The 13106-nt window shown below is 40.3% G+C and overlaps 1 protein-coding gene across 1 annotated transcript; it reads left to right on the top strand.

The window, feature by feature from the left end:
* Positions 1 to 2: 2 nt before the first annotated feature.
* LOC129348426 (spectrin beta chain, non-erythrocytic 5-like) lies at positions 3 to 12947 on the top strand (the record flags this gene model as incomplete). The annotated part of the gene is made up of 17 exons (XM_055008781.1): positions 3 to 145; positions 920 to 1126; positions 1918 to 2089; positions 3233 to 3369; positions 3749 to 3961; positions 4053 to 4205; positions 4670 to 4800; positions 5637 to 5888; positions 6658 to 6733; positions 7727 to 7938; positions 9187 to 9424; positions 9525 to 9664; positions 11188 to 11287; positions 11445 to 11615; positions 11703 to 11867; positions 12646 to 12735; positions 12811 to 12947. Coding segments are annotated over exons 1-17 (2729 nt in total), but the record flags the coding sequence as incomplete, so codon positions are not given.
* Positions 12948 to 13106: the final 159 nt, after the last annotated feature.

Raw genomic sequence — 13106 nt, 5'->3', positions numbered from 1 at the left:
TCAGGACCTGATGTCCAAGCAGAGCCAGGAGAACCGGTGGGCCGTCCAGAAGTGGATCAGAACCTTGAAGAAGCAGTGGAGCTACCTGACGGAGGAAGTGACATCACGGCGTGACAGGCTGCAGGCTGCCGCCGCCATCAAACAGGTGAGACACGGAATTACAGGTAGAAAAGAAGTTTTCTAGAATAACGACCCCATAGTAAAGTATAATTAGCAGCAGATAGCATTAAATATTTATGTTCCTGCTGTGGTAATTCATTTATTGTCATTTTGCCATTTTATGTCTTTCTTTTCCTGTTTTGTGTCTCGTTTTTCTTGTTTTGTCTCATTTTTGTTGCTTTGTCTCATTTTTGTTTTGTCTAATTTTTCTTGTTTTGTGTCTTGTTTTTCTGTCTTGTTTTTGTTTTCTGTCTCATTTTTGTTGTTGTGTCTCATTTTTTTGTTTTGTGTCACTTTTCGTTTTGTGTCTCATTTTTGATGTTTTGTGTCTCATTTTTGTTGTTTTATCATTTTTCTTGTTTTGTGTCTCATTTTTGTAGTTTTGTTCTCAACTTACTCATTTTTTTGTCTCTTTTTCTGTCGTCGTATAATAATATAATAGAATATCCTCTTTCCCATCAGGGATAAAATGAGGATTTGTAAGATAAGGAGGCTCTGTGGGTTCAGGGTTTTAGTGGTTAATTCTGTAATCCTTGATTGTCTTGATGTTAAATTACTTTCTTATCTCTACAGGATGTTTATTTTCACATTTCATCAGCTTTTTACTTCCTGTGATGGTGTCACATGATGCTTTTAACCATCCAGTCAGTATCTTCTCCTCCTGCTGTGTCTCCATTAGTTAAACCAGAAACCACTCCATTTGGTTTCTGGTTCTCATTCCTCCATCGACGGGTTCATTAACTCCTCCTCCTCCCATCAGTACTTTGCAGACGTGGCCGAGGCTAACTCCTGGCTGGATGACAGGAAGCCGCTGCTGACCAGCGAGGATCATGGGAAGGACGAGTCGAGCACTAGTCTGCTGCTGCAGCGCCACCAGAGGCTGGAGAAGGAACTGTTGGCGTACGTCTCGGAGATGAAGAGGCTGTCGGAGCAGGCCAAGAGTGCAGCACAGCTGACGGCTCTGACTGTGAGTTCAGACTGTTAATCGAGTATTCTATCGATTATTTGGATATATGAAGTCTGATAGTTTTATTGTGCAGCTGTTATCAATGATCATCTAGATCAGGGGTGTCCAACATGAGGCCCGCGGGCCAAAAGCGGCCCTCCAGAGGGTCCAATCCGGCCCTCAAAGTGTAAAACTTCCAGAGAAGACATTAACTGCAGATTGTAAATTAGTAGGGCTGGGTGATAAATCTATTTTATCGATTAATTCAACTTTGTACTTAATGTCGATTTGTTTTAATGAAAATTGATTTTCTCATCAACATCCGCCACCAACGCCTGCCTGGTGGACTCCCGAAGTTCAGAGTGGGGGCCCCCCCCCACAATTCGTTGTTGTCGTTTTGTGTTTTTTGTCTCACTTGTGTCATTAGTCTCACTTTTTTGTCCCTTTAGGTGTTTTGTCGAACTTTTTGTCTCTTTTTTGTTTTGTTTCATTTCGTGTTGTTTGTCTCATTTTTGTCATTTTGTGTCACATTTTTGTTGTTTTTTTTTTTTTGTCTGACTTTTGACTTTTGTGTCGTGTTTTTGTCGTTTTGTGTTTCCACTTTGTCTGGCTTGTGCTTTTTGTCTATTTTTTGTTAAAAGCCACCTTCATACCATATAATGTCTTCTCTGTAATTTTCACACTTTACAAAGTTGTCCCGTGGGCCGAATTGGAACCCCAGGAGGGCCGGTTTTGGCCCATGGGCCGCATGTTTGACACTCTGGTCTTGAGTGTGACACTAGAACTGAGGCGTCGTTTCTCTTCCTGTGCAGGCGGAACCTCAGCAGATTAAGATGATCCAATACAGCGACTCCTCCAGCGACGAGGAGGCGGGGCCAGCAACGGTGACCTCATCACTCAAAGCCCGGAGTGGGAGGGGCTCTGTAAGCTCCTCCCCTCAGAGGGAATCGAGCAGAGCCAAGGTCCGCTTCAGATTCAGCCGAGGTAACGAATGGAAAACAAAAAGAACTCACGATGGCACTCAAGATTACAGTGTGATGATGTTTTCATGTGTTTGGACCAGTCAGGGCACAGAGGAAGTGATGCTTTAAAGCTGCTACTTGGTCAGATTTAGAGGCAGCGGCTTTGACTACAACAGAACATTTTTTTGCAATAAAAGCTTTTAGCCAATCTCAAAGAGCTGCTGATAAATAAGCGGACAGCTGAACAGAACCTGAGGGTCATTATTTACACTCCTGAACAACATCTGAAGACTAGAGGAAAAATTATGAGAATTCACATTATACGTTGGTGGATCTTAACTGGGTTGTAAGTAGATCTTCAAAGGACAGTGGATAATTTATTAAAAACTGCATTTAAACTCAAACAGGATTCTCATCAGCTGATCGAAAGTTCAAGGACGCATTTACGAGACTATGTTTCACCCAAAAACACAAAAATATGTCTTTTGCCTTGTTGCGTTTACACAACAACGGAGTGGGAACTGCTAGAAGGACTGAAACTGCTGCAGTGTGCATGCCAAGCCAGTAGTCGGCGATGTAAGTTTGTAGAGGAACACCCCACATGACCGCTACCTGTTCCTCCACACACCAGAAGAAGTACAGCTGATGTAGAGGTGGGCTGATTATCTGGAGTATTGAATGCGTCTTCGCTGATTGCAGTAATGGTGCAACACATGCACACTTTGCTGAAGAAGATTCAATAAATTCAGTGGACTCAGCGGTACAAGCCCGACACGGTAGTCACTGTTCTTGTTGTCGTCCTGTTCGTCATGGCAACTAGAATAAAAGTGTGACGCACAAAGCACTCTGGAGGCCGTATTCAAAAGTTTCTGTGTAAACCGGAGGCCGCCACTCAACAAACCCTTTGAGTTTCATCTAAAACAGTTGTCGTGTAAACTGGCCCTAAGACGATAACCTTTAAAAGGTAGAGTCTGCGCACAAATCTGACTTTCATGTAGTTTTCTGTCAAGCATTCACACTATCATGACCTTTTGATTCTGCAAGATGTTTGGAGTGTTTGATGTTCACGGGAAGTAAACTGGGGAAATACAGAGATAAAAAAAAGTAAAATATTAACATGCATGTGCTGTAAAATGTGAAATCTAATCTTGAATTCTATTTTCAGGTCCGTTCCTGTGGGATCGTAACGAGATAGTGACGATCGTCGGCTCTGGGCCAGACGAAGACAAAGTTTTGGCCAAAGACAGTCGAGGAAACCAGCAGGTCATCCCCAAAACCTACCTGACCCTGCTGCCGGCCACGGTACGATCAATAATCAAATCAATAATTAATACGCTTTAAATCAAAATTCTAATGACCAATGTCTAATAATCAGTCATCCTGTTACTTCTGGAGCTCCTCAGGACTCCATATTAGGCCCCTTGAATTATGTCTGTGTGGTTTTAAGCATTAAATCTGACTGAATCTTTATATTTTAGGAAGCTGTGCACAAGTAAAGTACTTTTATTTATATTTAACTTGTATTAAAAGGTGCTACATGAAAAAAAATTCTAATTAATGATTAATATTTAGCCTTAAAGCTTATAAATTATGTTTTATAACCTAAATTTCTGTTCCACAGTTTGATGAAGACTCTTAAGAAGTTAAACTTTTAAAAACTAAAATGTCTTCCACTGTTTAGGCTCCTCCCTCGACCCCGCCCGTCTCCACCAATGGCGTGCCAGAAAGCCCAAGCAGGAAGCTGAGTCGTCCGAGGCGAAGCCGCTCGATGCGTCGAAGCACAACGGAGATCCAAACGGCCTGGATGCCGGACCTGCAGTACCAGAGAGACACGGTGGAGGAAACACAGGCCGGTCTGGACCAGGACTACAACTCCCTCTACAGCCTGGTGAAGGTGAGAGAGGGGCAGCATGGGAAATGTAGTCTGGAGGAGTTAAAGCATGAAGATCAGCTTGTCCCGTAACATCATAACTGTTTGTTTTCAGTCGAAGACGAGGATTCTGGAGGAAATGCTGCGTCTGCATCGCTTCTACAACAGCTGCCAGGAGTTTGAGTCGTGGATGGAGGACAAGGAGAACGTCCTGAACACCTTCAGCACCGACGGAGACAATCTGGGAGTCGTTCAGGCCAAGTACGAGGTGAAGACTGAACTCAGTGTGCCGCAGAAAGACTGTTAAAATCAGTCTGTGTGTTTAAAGAGTCCTTATTCAGCTTTTTTTTTTTTTTTTATCTGGAAACAGCTGCACCTTAGTTATAGTTTTAAATTATTATAATCTCACTGAGTCACTTTAACCACTAAGGCTGCTGCTACGGACACTTTAAACAGAATATTTCTACTTCATTTTAACTTCCATACATCTCAGGGATGTGTTTGTTTTACATTATGTTCTCTTTTTTGTGTTTGTACAGCTAAATGACAATAAAGGTTGATTAGATTTTTTTGGGGGGGGTTCTGCCTGACCTTCAGTGTTAGAAAACTTGATTTTTGAATTTTAGTTATTTCTTAAAAAAAAAATTTCAGAAGTGTAGTTTGAAACCACGCTGGCTCTGATGTCTTTACATTCTGGATCCAGCTGACGTTGACCTCAACTTTATGTTTCAGAACTTCCTGACTGAGTTGGTGAGTGGGCGGGGCCAGCTGGATGACATCATCAAACTGGGGGAGGAGCTGGTGAGGAGTCGCCACAGTAAGCAGAAGGAGATCCAGGCCAGACAGAGGGGAGTCTCCAGCAGGTGATGAAGCAGAAACCCCACTGAACAGAAACATTTCAGATAAAATCAACCAAATCTGGACAAAACTCCTGCCTGACCTCCTCAGAATCAGCTGATTTCTGCTATAACTAGAATATATTTAATGAATGTTACCTTCATATATATGTATATTTACAGACCGAGGGTTCAAAGAAACGAGCCGATTATTCGGATATTCGGGTCCAGCCCTAGTAATTTCTGCACTTTTGTGTTGATTTTGCGTCTTTTTCTGACAATTACCCCTATTTTTGTGGTAATTTTAACCCATTTTGTAGTCATTTTACATCTTTTCATGGTGATTTTGCAACTCTCTGTTGTAATGATTCCTGATTTTTTGTAATGATTTTTTGCGTTTTTGTTGTGATTTTGTGTCTTTATATGGTCACGTATCTCTTTATGTTGTGACTTTTTGTCCCTCTGTCATGATTTTGCATCTTTTTATGGCGACTTTGCATCTTTTCTGGTGATCCTGTGTCTTTATGTGGTTTTTTCCACCTTTTTGTGGTAACATGGTGTCAGTTTTTATCAGAAGTCAGATGTTTCTCCTCCTAAATGTCATGTGTTTATCTGCTGGACTGATGACGTTCTGATGAAGTTCATTAAAAAGTGATAAATCTGAACCCACCTCTATGGACTTCAAGGACCTGGAAGTCTGGAAATATTCCCAGTCTGAAGGTAGAACACTGATTATTGATAAAGTTACTGGAGATGAAGAACCAGATGTTCTGAGAAGGTTCTGGTGGAGGACTGGTTAGTTTGTTCATGCACTGATCAGGTTCTTGTGGACCTCAGGTGACTCTGGTTCTTCTGTCCTTTAGGTGGGATCGAATCCAGCAGCTGAAGGATGAAAAAGCTCAGGAGCTGCTGAGTACAGCCGATGTCCAGTCGTTCCTGCAGAGCTGTGAAGAAGCTAGAGTCCAACTTAAGTCTCAGATGTCCCAGATGAACACCGTGGACGTCGGCTGCAGCTCCTTCACTCTGCAGAACGAGGAGAAGAACCAGAGCCAGGCCCTCAGAGACATCCAGGTCCTGGAGGGAAAGATCTCCTACCTGAAGAGCATCGCCAAGATGTGAGAGATTTATCCACTCTGTAGGACTGAAGAGGGTCTCTGTGGGTCTGCATTGGAGTTACTAAGAGAAGTAGTCTTCCTTAACCCTCATGTCGTCCTGTGGGTCAAAATTGACCCGTTTTAAAGTTTGAAAATGTGGAAAAAAAATATTTTCACAGTGAAACTTCTGATGTCCACATTTTCAGCATTTTTGGGAAGTCTTTGACCATTTTTTTTGGTGGAAAAAAAATGTTAAAAATGTTTCTGAAGAACATTCACAAAAAAATCAACCAAAATCCAGTGAATTTCGCTGTTTAGTTATTTTGGACGTTTTTTGTGTCTCGTGTGGTAATTCTCCATATATTTTAAATTTTGATTTATAGTGAATTTTTATGTGACCAGTCGTGTGACAGTCACAGTTTTAAATCATTCAAGTTTTTTTTTTATTGTTTTTGACAGTTCTTTTTTTCAGATTTTCAGGTATTTGAGACAATTTTTGGACATTAACTGAGTGATTTTTGTAAAATTCACAATATTTTTTTTAGTCAGGTTTAGACTAACTTACATAGTAAATGTAAGACTCATTGAGGACCTAAAAGAAGTTGTAAATATTTGACTGCTTTCTGTCTTGATGGAAAACGTTTTAACAGTGATTGAGACAAAGACTCATGAACTGACATTTCTAGAAAGTGGAATTCAGCCTTCTTCATGTTTGCCAGCTGAAGTCTGTGTTCCCTAACAGAAGCTGCAGTCTGAATCAACCTCATGATAATGGTTTTGTGTTTTCCAGGAAGCAGGACTGCAGTCCAGCAGAAAGTGCCACCATCATGGAGGAGGTTCGAGGTTTGGAGGCTCTTCTGAAGCATGTAGGATTCACTTCTTCATCACGGACATTACATTACACTGTCAGGTTATCAGTTAGTTCTTGGTCACCAACTCTTCTGGTAATCAACTGGTTGGTTTGAGCAATTTTTTAATAAAAACTGTCTAATATCTGCTGCTTAACTGAATATTTTCTGGTTTCTGTCTTCTTCTGTGACAAACTGAAGAGCTTTGGACAAAACAAGACATTTGTCAACTCGGACTAAACAGCTGATCGAATAATCCAGGAAATAATCAACAATTACTGTATTATTTAGTGAGAGAACCCTCTTCAAACCGTTTGTAAAGTTCCAGACAGAGAATATATTAATGGTTCCTGATTTTTAGCTCTGATTTAGTTGCCTCCAGCAGATTTTAGAATCAGGATGAATTTCTCAGATCGGTTGTCATGTGACGTTCAGGTGGAGGTTTTTGTATTTCAGTAGAGTGGGGGACTGCGGGGGTCCTCGACTAACATCGATCCGTAAAGAACGATGTTAGTCGATTTTCGCCGTAAGTTGGAACTCCGACGAAAATGTAAACAAAGCCGTAACGTGCATCACGATATGATCAGTTCTTCGTAAAATTCATGAATACCACAAAATCCAAGGTGGCATACAACCGGAGAATGGAAACAAAGCCATCTTCTAGCGCCATGCGTCGACGTATTCATCCGCTCTGCTCGCCAACTAGTTCCGAGTTAGTAACCAGTCCCGACGTAACGATAAAACGCCGTAGGTCGTAGACCGAGGACCTGCCTATAAATATGAACGATGAAAAGCTGTAGGTCGTAGACCAAATACGAGTGACGGAACACCGTAGGTTGATTACGTTGTAAACCGAACACCCCCTGTATTTAGAGACCGAACAGCTGATCGATTAGTCCAGAAAATAATCAACAATTTGCATGTTTTTTAGTTGCATATCTAGAGAGAAGAAATTTGAACTTGTTTTATGAATCTTATCCAGGTTGTGTAGTAATACAGATTTTTTCTCAGGTGAAGCGTCAGGCCGCAGACAGACAGCGCCACCTGGAGGACGCCCGCTGCCTGCAGAGCTTCCAGCAGCAGGCCAAGGAGCTGCAGCGCTGGGGGGGGTCGGTCCAGGAGCGCCTCCTGCAGGAGGAGTCGGCCGGAGACGTGGCCTCGGCTGTAGCTCTGCTGGAACAACACCAGGAGCTGAGGCTGGAGATGGAGGAGCAGAGGAGCAGGTGGAATGAAGACACAAAGCAGAAACACAAAATAACAACACAAAGAAATGTATTTAATTAACTAAAGCTGTCAGCTAGAGAGTGGGGTTAGATCAGTCAGTTTTTAGGAATGTCTAAAAATAAAAATGCTTCAGGATGACTGGCGTCTCTGGGAATACTTAGTTTGAATTTAAAGTTAACAGTTTTTAAAATATGGTCTTCTAAAAGCAAGGGTTTTCTTGCAGCAGATCATTATTTAGGTAGTTTTATTTAGCATTAGCTTCTTTTTTCATATTTTTTAGTCAGCTTAAGAGTAACTTTGGACTAATTTTGAATATTTTAAAGTAGTTACAGATGAACTTCAAATAATTTTGAATAACTTTTTAATTATTTTGGAAGTTTTCTGTGTCTCCTGTTTGAGAATTTTTATATTTTTGGAAAGTTATTGAGTTATTTTGTACTATTCACAACAAATTTTTATTCAGGATTAGAGTCAGTTTGGACTAATTTAGAATATTTTTGTGCATGTGTGACAATTTGGCATTTTTTCAGAGATTATAGATGAGTTTCAAGTAATTTTGAATAAGTTTTTAGTTATTTTGTATGTTTTTTGTGTCTCGTGTGGTAATTGTCCATCATATATCTTAAATTTTGACCTTATATTTGTCTAAGATTTGTCTCCTTTTGTTCATCCAGCACCTGGTGGGCAGATCCTCTTCTGGTTACTTATCTTTTTGTTTGTTTGTTTGTTTGTTTGTCCATGAATCTCTTTAAAGTCATTCTGTTGTTTTTCTGAGTCATTTTGGACAAATTTCAAGTTATTTTGTACAATTTCTGATAAAGTTTTTCATCTGGTTTAGGTTAATTTTGAACACATTTCATATTGTTTTTGGCCATTTTTGTAACCGGACAGTTTTTGACTTACTGTGATCAAATTTTAAGTCTTTTTGAGTTAAATTTTTTTTTCACTTTTTTTTTTTTTGTTTCTCATACGTTTTAAATCTGTTACACACTAAATACTCAACTGAAGCTTTAGTTTTAAAAATTAGATTGCAAAAATAAATCACAGTATCAGTCAGCAAAATTACAGTGACATAATTTTCCCAAATGGTTCAGCTCTATTTGGTAGCAGTTGAATTCATATAACTAATCAGGGGTTTGAGCAGATCGTTATTAGGTAGATTTATTCATCAATTGCTTCTTTTTTTCTAATATTTGTCAGTATAATGAATATTAATTACCTCTAAAAGCTGTGTTTGTGCCTCTCAGGCTGACGGAGATGGAGAAATTGGGTAAATCCCTCCATCACGGCTCGACTGGCGGCGTCGACATCAAGCAAACCCTGGAGGAACTCGGCGCCCATTGGTCCAAGCTGGACAAACTGTGGACCAATAAGAAGCAGCATCTTCAACAGGGGGTGGAGCTACAGAGGCTGAACCAGGAAGGAGACCGGATCGAGACGACGCTGTCCGAACACGAAGCCCGGCTGAGGGTCAAAGACGTCGGGGTCAGGACGATACTGAGAGTTCACCACTAAATGTGAATCTAAACAGTGTTATTGATTATTATTGATTGATTGATTGATTGATTGATGTTGATTGATTCAGGACTCGGTGGACAGCGTTCACAGCCTGCTGGGCCGACAGGAAGAACTAGAAGGCCTCCTGAAGGCTCTGGACCAGCGGGTGGACAACTTCAGCCAACGCAGCAAAGAACTGATTGACCAACAACACTACGCTGCTAAACAGTAAGAAACATCTGGAAGGTAGAACGTTGTTTAATTTGTGAACGATGTCGAGTTGATTTTAAAAACTGAACATCGATGGATGAACAGATATACATGATAAAATAACGTCACTCTACATTTTCTTTATCTTTTCTACAAGTTAACTGTTAATTCAAAAGCATTGTTCTTCAAAAAACTAAAGATTTTATTAGATTATTTTGCAAGAAACTTAGGATCACACATAGAACTGAAGGGGTGTAGCAACACATCAACTAAAAACTACAGAAAGTGGGTTAGACCCCTCTGCTTCCAAACCTTTAGGCTCTAAGATGGTTCAAAATGTGTCCAAAATGACTTGAAAATGATCCAGAACTACAAAAATTTTTCCAGAAATGATCTAAAATGATAAAAATTTATTGAGTGGCATGAAAATGGTCTAAAATGACTTGAAAATGCTCCAGAATTGCAGAAAATTTGTCCAGAATTACAGAAGAGTTGTCAGAATAGACAAAAATCTTCCCAAAATGACTTAAATCTGTTCAGAATGAAGTAAAAATTATTAAAAGCGACTGAAAACTTGCAGAATGACATGAGGAGGTTAGAAGCAGAGTGGTCTAACCGTTTGACCATTCTGACCCCCTCATGTCATCTGCAAGTTTTCAGTCGCTTTTAATAATTTTCACTTTATTTTCTAAATCTCTTTTTACTTTAACAGTTATGTAAAGTAATTTTGGACATTTTTTTGAGTCATTTTGTGAAGATTTTTGTAATTTCTGACAACTTTTGTGTAATTCTGAACGAATTATCCGCAATTTTGAATCATTTTCAAGTCATTTTAGACGATTTTCACGTCAATCTGAACAAATTTTTGTCGTTTTTAGATCATTTCTGGAAAGTTTTCTGTAATTTTGGATCATTTTCAAGTCATTTTGGACACATTTTAAGTCTTTTTGGATGCTTTTTAAAGCACTTTGGACAAATTTAGTGTCATTCTGGATCATTTTTAATCATTTGAGAAAAACTCTGGCTGATATTGGACCATTTTCTAGTAATTTTAGACCATTTTCATGTCAATCTGAACAAATTTTTGTCGTTTTAGATCATTTCTGGGAAATTTTCTGTGATTCTGGATTGTTTTCAGGTCATTTAGGATCACTTTTTTGAGCAAGTTTTCTTCAAACAGATGGAATTAATTGAAAATGAATTATTCATTCAGTGTGTAGGTTTTTTTTTATTTTACATTTTGATCTTTAGAAAGTTGAAAACTATTCTTTTTGGTTTTACTATTTTTGGCAAATTTTTTATTTTACAAATTTTTTTTTTTTATAGGAGACAAGCCTTTCAAACAGGGTTGCAGTTTTTGGGGTTCAGTTAGTTCAGCAATATAAATTATATTAATGCATCTAAACAAAATCCTTTCCCTCATTGACATTTTAGTCGGCTTTTTTCAGTTATACTTCTATCTTCTGAGCATTTCGAAGCTGCTGCTGTCTCCATTTTTGTGTGTGTTTGCCATGGTTACAGGTGTTGTTGTGGTCTTTTAGCATCAAGGAGCGCAGCAAAAGCATCCAGAAGGCCAACAAGAGCCTGAAAGAAAGCAGCAGACAGAGGAGGAACCTGCTGCTGGCTTCCAAGAAGTACCAGGTATCATCATCTTCTTCTTCTTCATCATACCAACTGAAACAAGATATTTAACTTCACTGCTCTGCATCGTTTCAACTACCAGAATAATCTCATATCTTCAATTTTTTTTCTGTCATTTTGGGATATGTCGTCAATTCTCTGGTGTTTTGTGCTTCAGGAATTCCAGAGAGATGCTGAAGAGCTGCTCCTGTGGATGGAGGAGAAGTTTAAGGTGGCTGAAGACGAGTCGTACCGCGACCCAACGAACATCCTCAGGAAGCTGAAGAAACATGAAGCGGCCAAGAAGGAGATGCAGGCCAACCAGGTGTGGCTGGACAGACTGGTTCAGGTAAACGGACGTCCACTGGTTCCAGTTTAATGAAGAACTTCTATCAGCTGGTTCTCTGATGGTTCATGTAATATTTACTGTGTTCAGCTGGGACAGGAGATGCTGGCTGAGGAGCATCCCAACAGTCAGAGCATCAGCAGGAAGTCCTCTCCGCTCAGCAGCCGATGGAGGAGGCTGCAGGACAAGATGGCCGACAGAGGAGATAAACTGAGGCAGGCGGGACAACAGGAGCAGCTGATGGAGCTGCTGCAGGTAAACCACAGCAGGAGGGGGAGCTGGGTTTATATCCAGGTGTGGCACACGATTATAGATTAAAATCAGAGTAGGACCAGTGAGTTTACAGATAGATGGAGATAATTTCATCTGTATTTACAGTGTACCATCGAAGCACAATCCCATTTCTATTTTTCTAAACATGTCTGAGAACAACTTACAATAGTGCCAAAAATTTGACTCGTAACTTGTCCAAATTAGTTTTTAAAAAATTGACTCAAAATTTGGTCAAAAAGCTGCTTAGAACTTTCCAAAACAAGCTAAGAATTTGTTCCCGAATGACCCAAAATCTTGTCCAGAACTAACCAGAATTGTACAGCATAACTCAAAATCGCATTCTTTGGTCAGATGAAGATAAATGAGTTTCAGATGGAGTCCAGATGTTTGGTGTGAACCTGAGCCAGGACTACCGACAGTGGATGGCATAGTCCTGTACAGTGAAGAAGCAGTAAGTGGGAATGTGGAGGATCTCTAGCAAAAGGTGTTAAAGACATATTCTAGATGAATGTCTGAGGATAAACCAGAATACTGTCTGATGATTCCCAGTCTGTAGGACGCTGGAGAGAAGATGAATATTAGGTTCTGCAGAGAAGAACAAGATGAAACTCCAACCTGGACAATCTGTGTTCTGCCCTGGAATCCAACAGAACACATTTTGAGTATTTAAAAGAGGGAAGTTTAGTAGCAGACACATACCCGTCCATTAAAGGACCAAACAGAAGCTTCAGTCTGAGAGAAGTTGTTCTCCTCTCCTCAGGACGCCAAGCTGAAGATCGATGCCATCCAGTGGATGCTGAACAACGCTTCCAAAGGTCACAACCTGCGCTCCAGCCGACAGCTGCTGAAGGTGAGGCTAACGTTGAAGCAGCGCTGCATCTTTACAGTGAACGCTCTCTAATAAATGATGTGTTGGTGTTTACAGGAGCATCAGCAGCTGGAGCAGGAGGCCAAGGAGCTGGCGGAGAAGATCAACTCCATCGTCAGCAGAGCTCAACATCTGGCCTCCAACCACTTCGACTCTCACAGGATCCTGCAGGAGACGGACACGTACCTCACTCTGTAAGTTAGTCTGCAGCCACAGAGGTTCAGCTTCCAGTAAAATGTCTGTTAATCAGTTATTTTCAACCCTAACATTTATATTTCACCTCCTGTAAACCCTCAGTAGTTAAAATATGATCTCTGCACCCTCAAACTATCTTTCTTTATGTAGTATAACAG

The sequence above is a fragment of the Amphiprion ocellaris genome, unplaced genomic scaffold (genome assembly GCF_022539595.1).
Source record: "Amphiprion ocellaris isolate individual 3 ecotype Okinawa unplaced genomic scaffold, ASM2253959v1 Aocel_unscaffolded193, whole genome shotgun sequence".
NCBI classification, from domain to species: domain Eukaryota; kingdom Metazoa; phylum Chordata; class Actinopteri; family Pomacentridae; genus Amphiprion; species Amphiprion ocellaris.
This window is presented reverse-complemented; position numbering and strand designations above follow the sequence as displayed.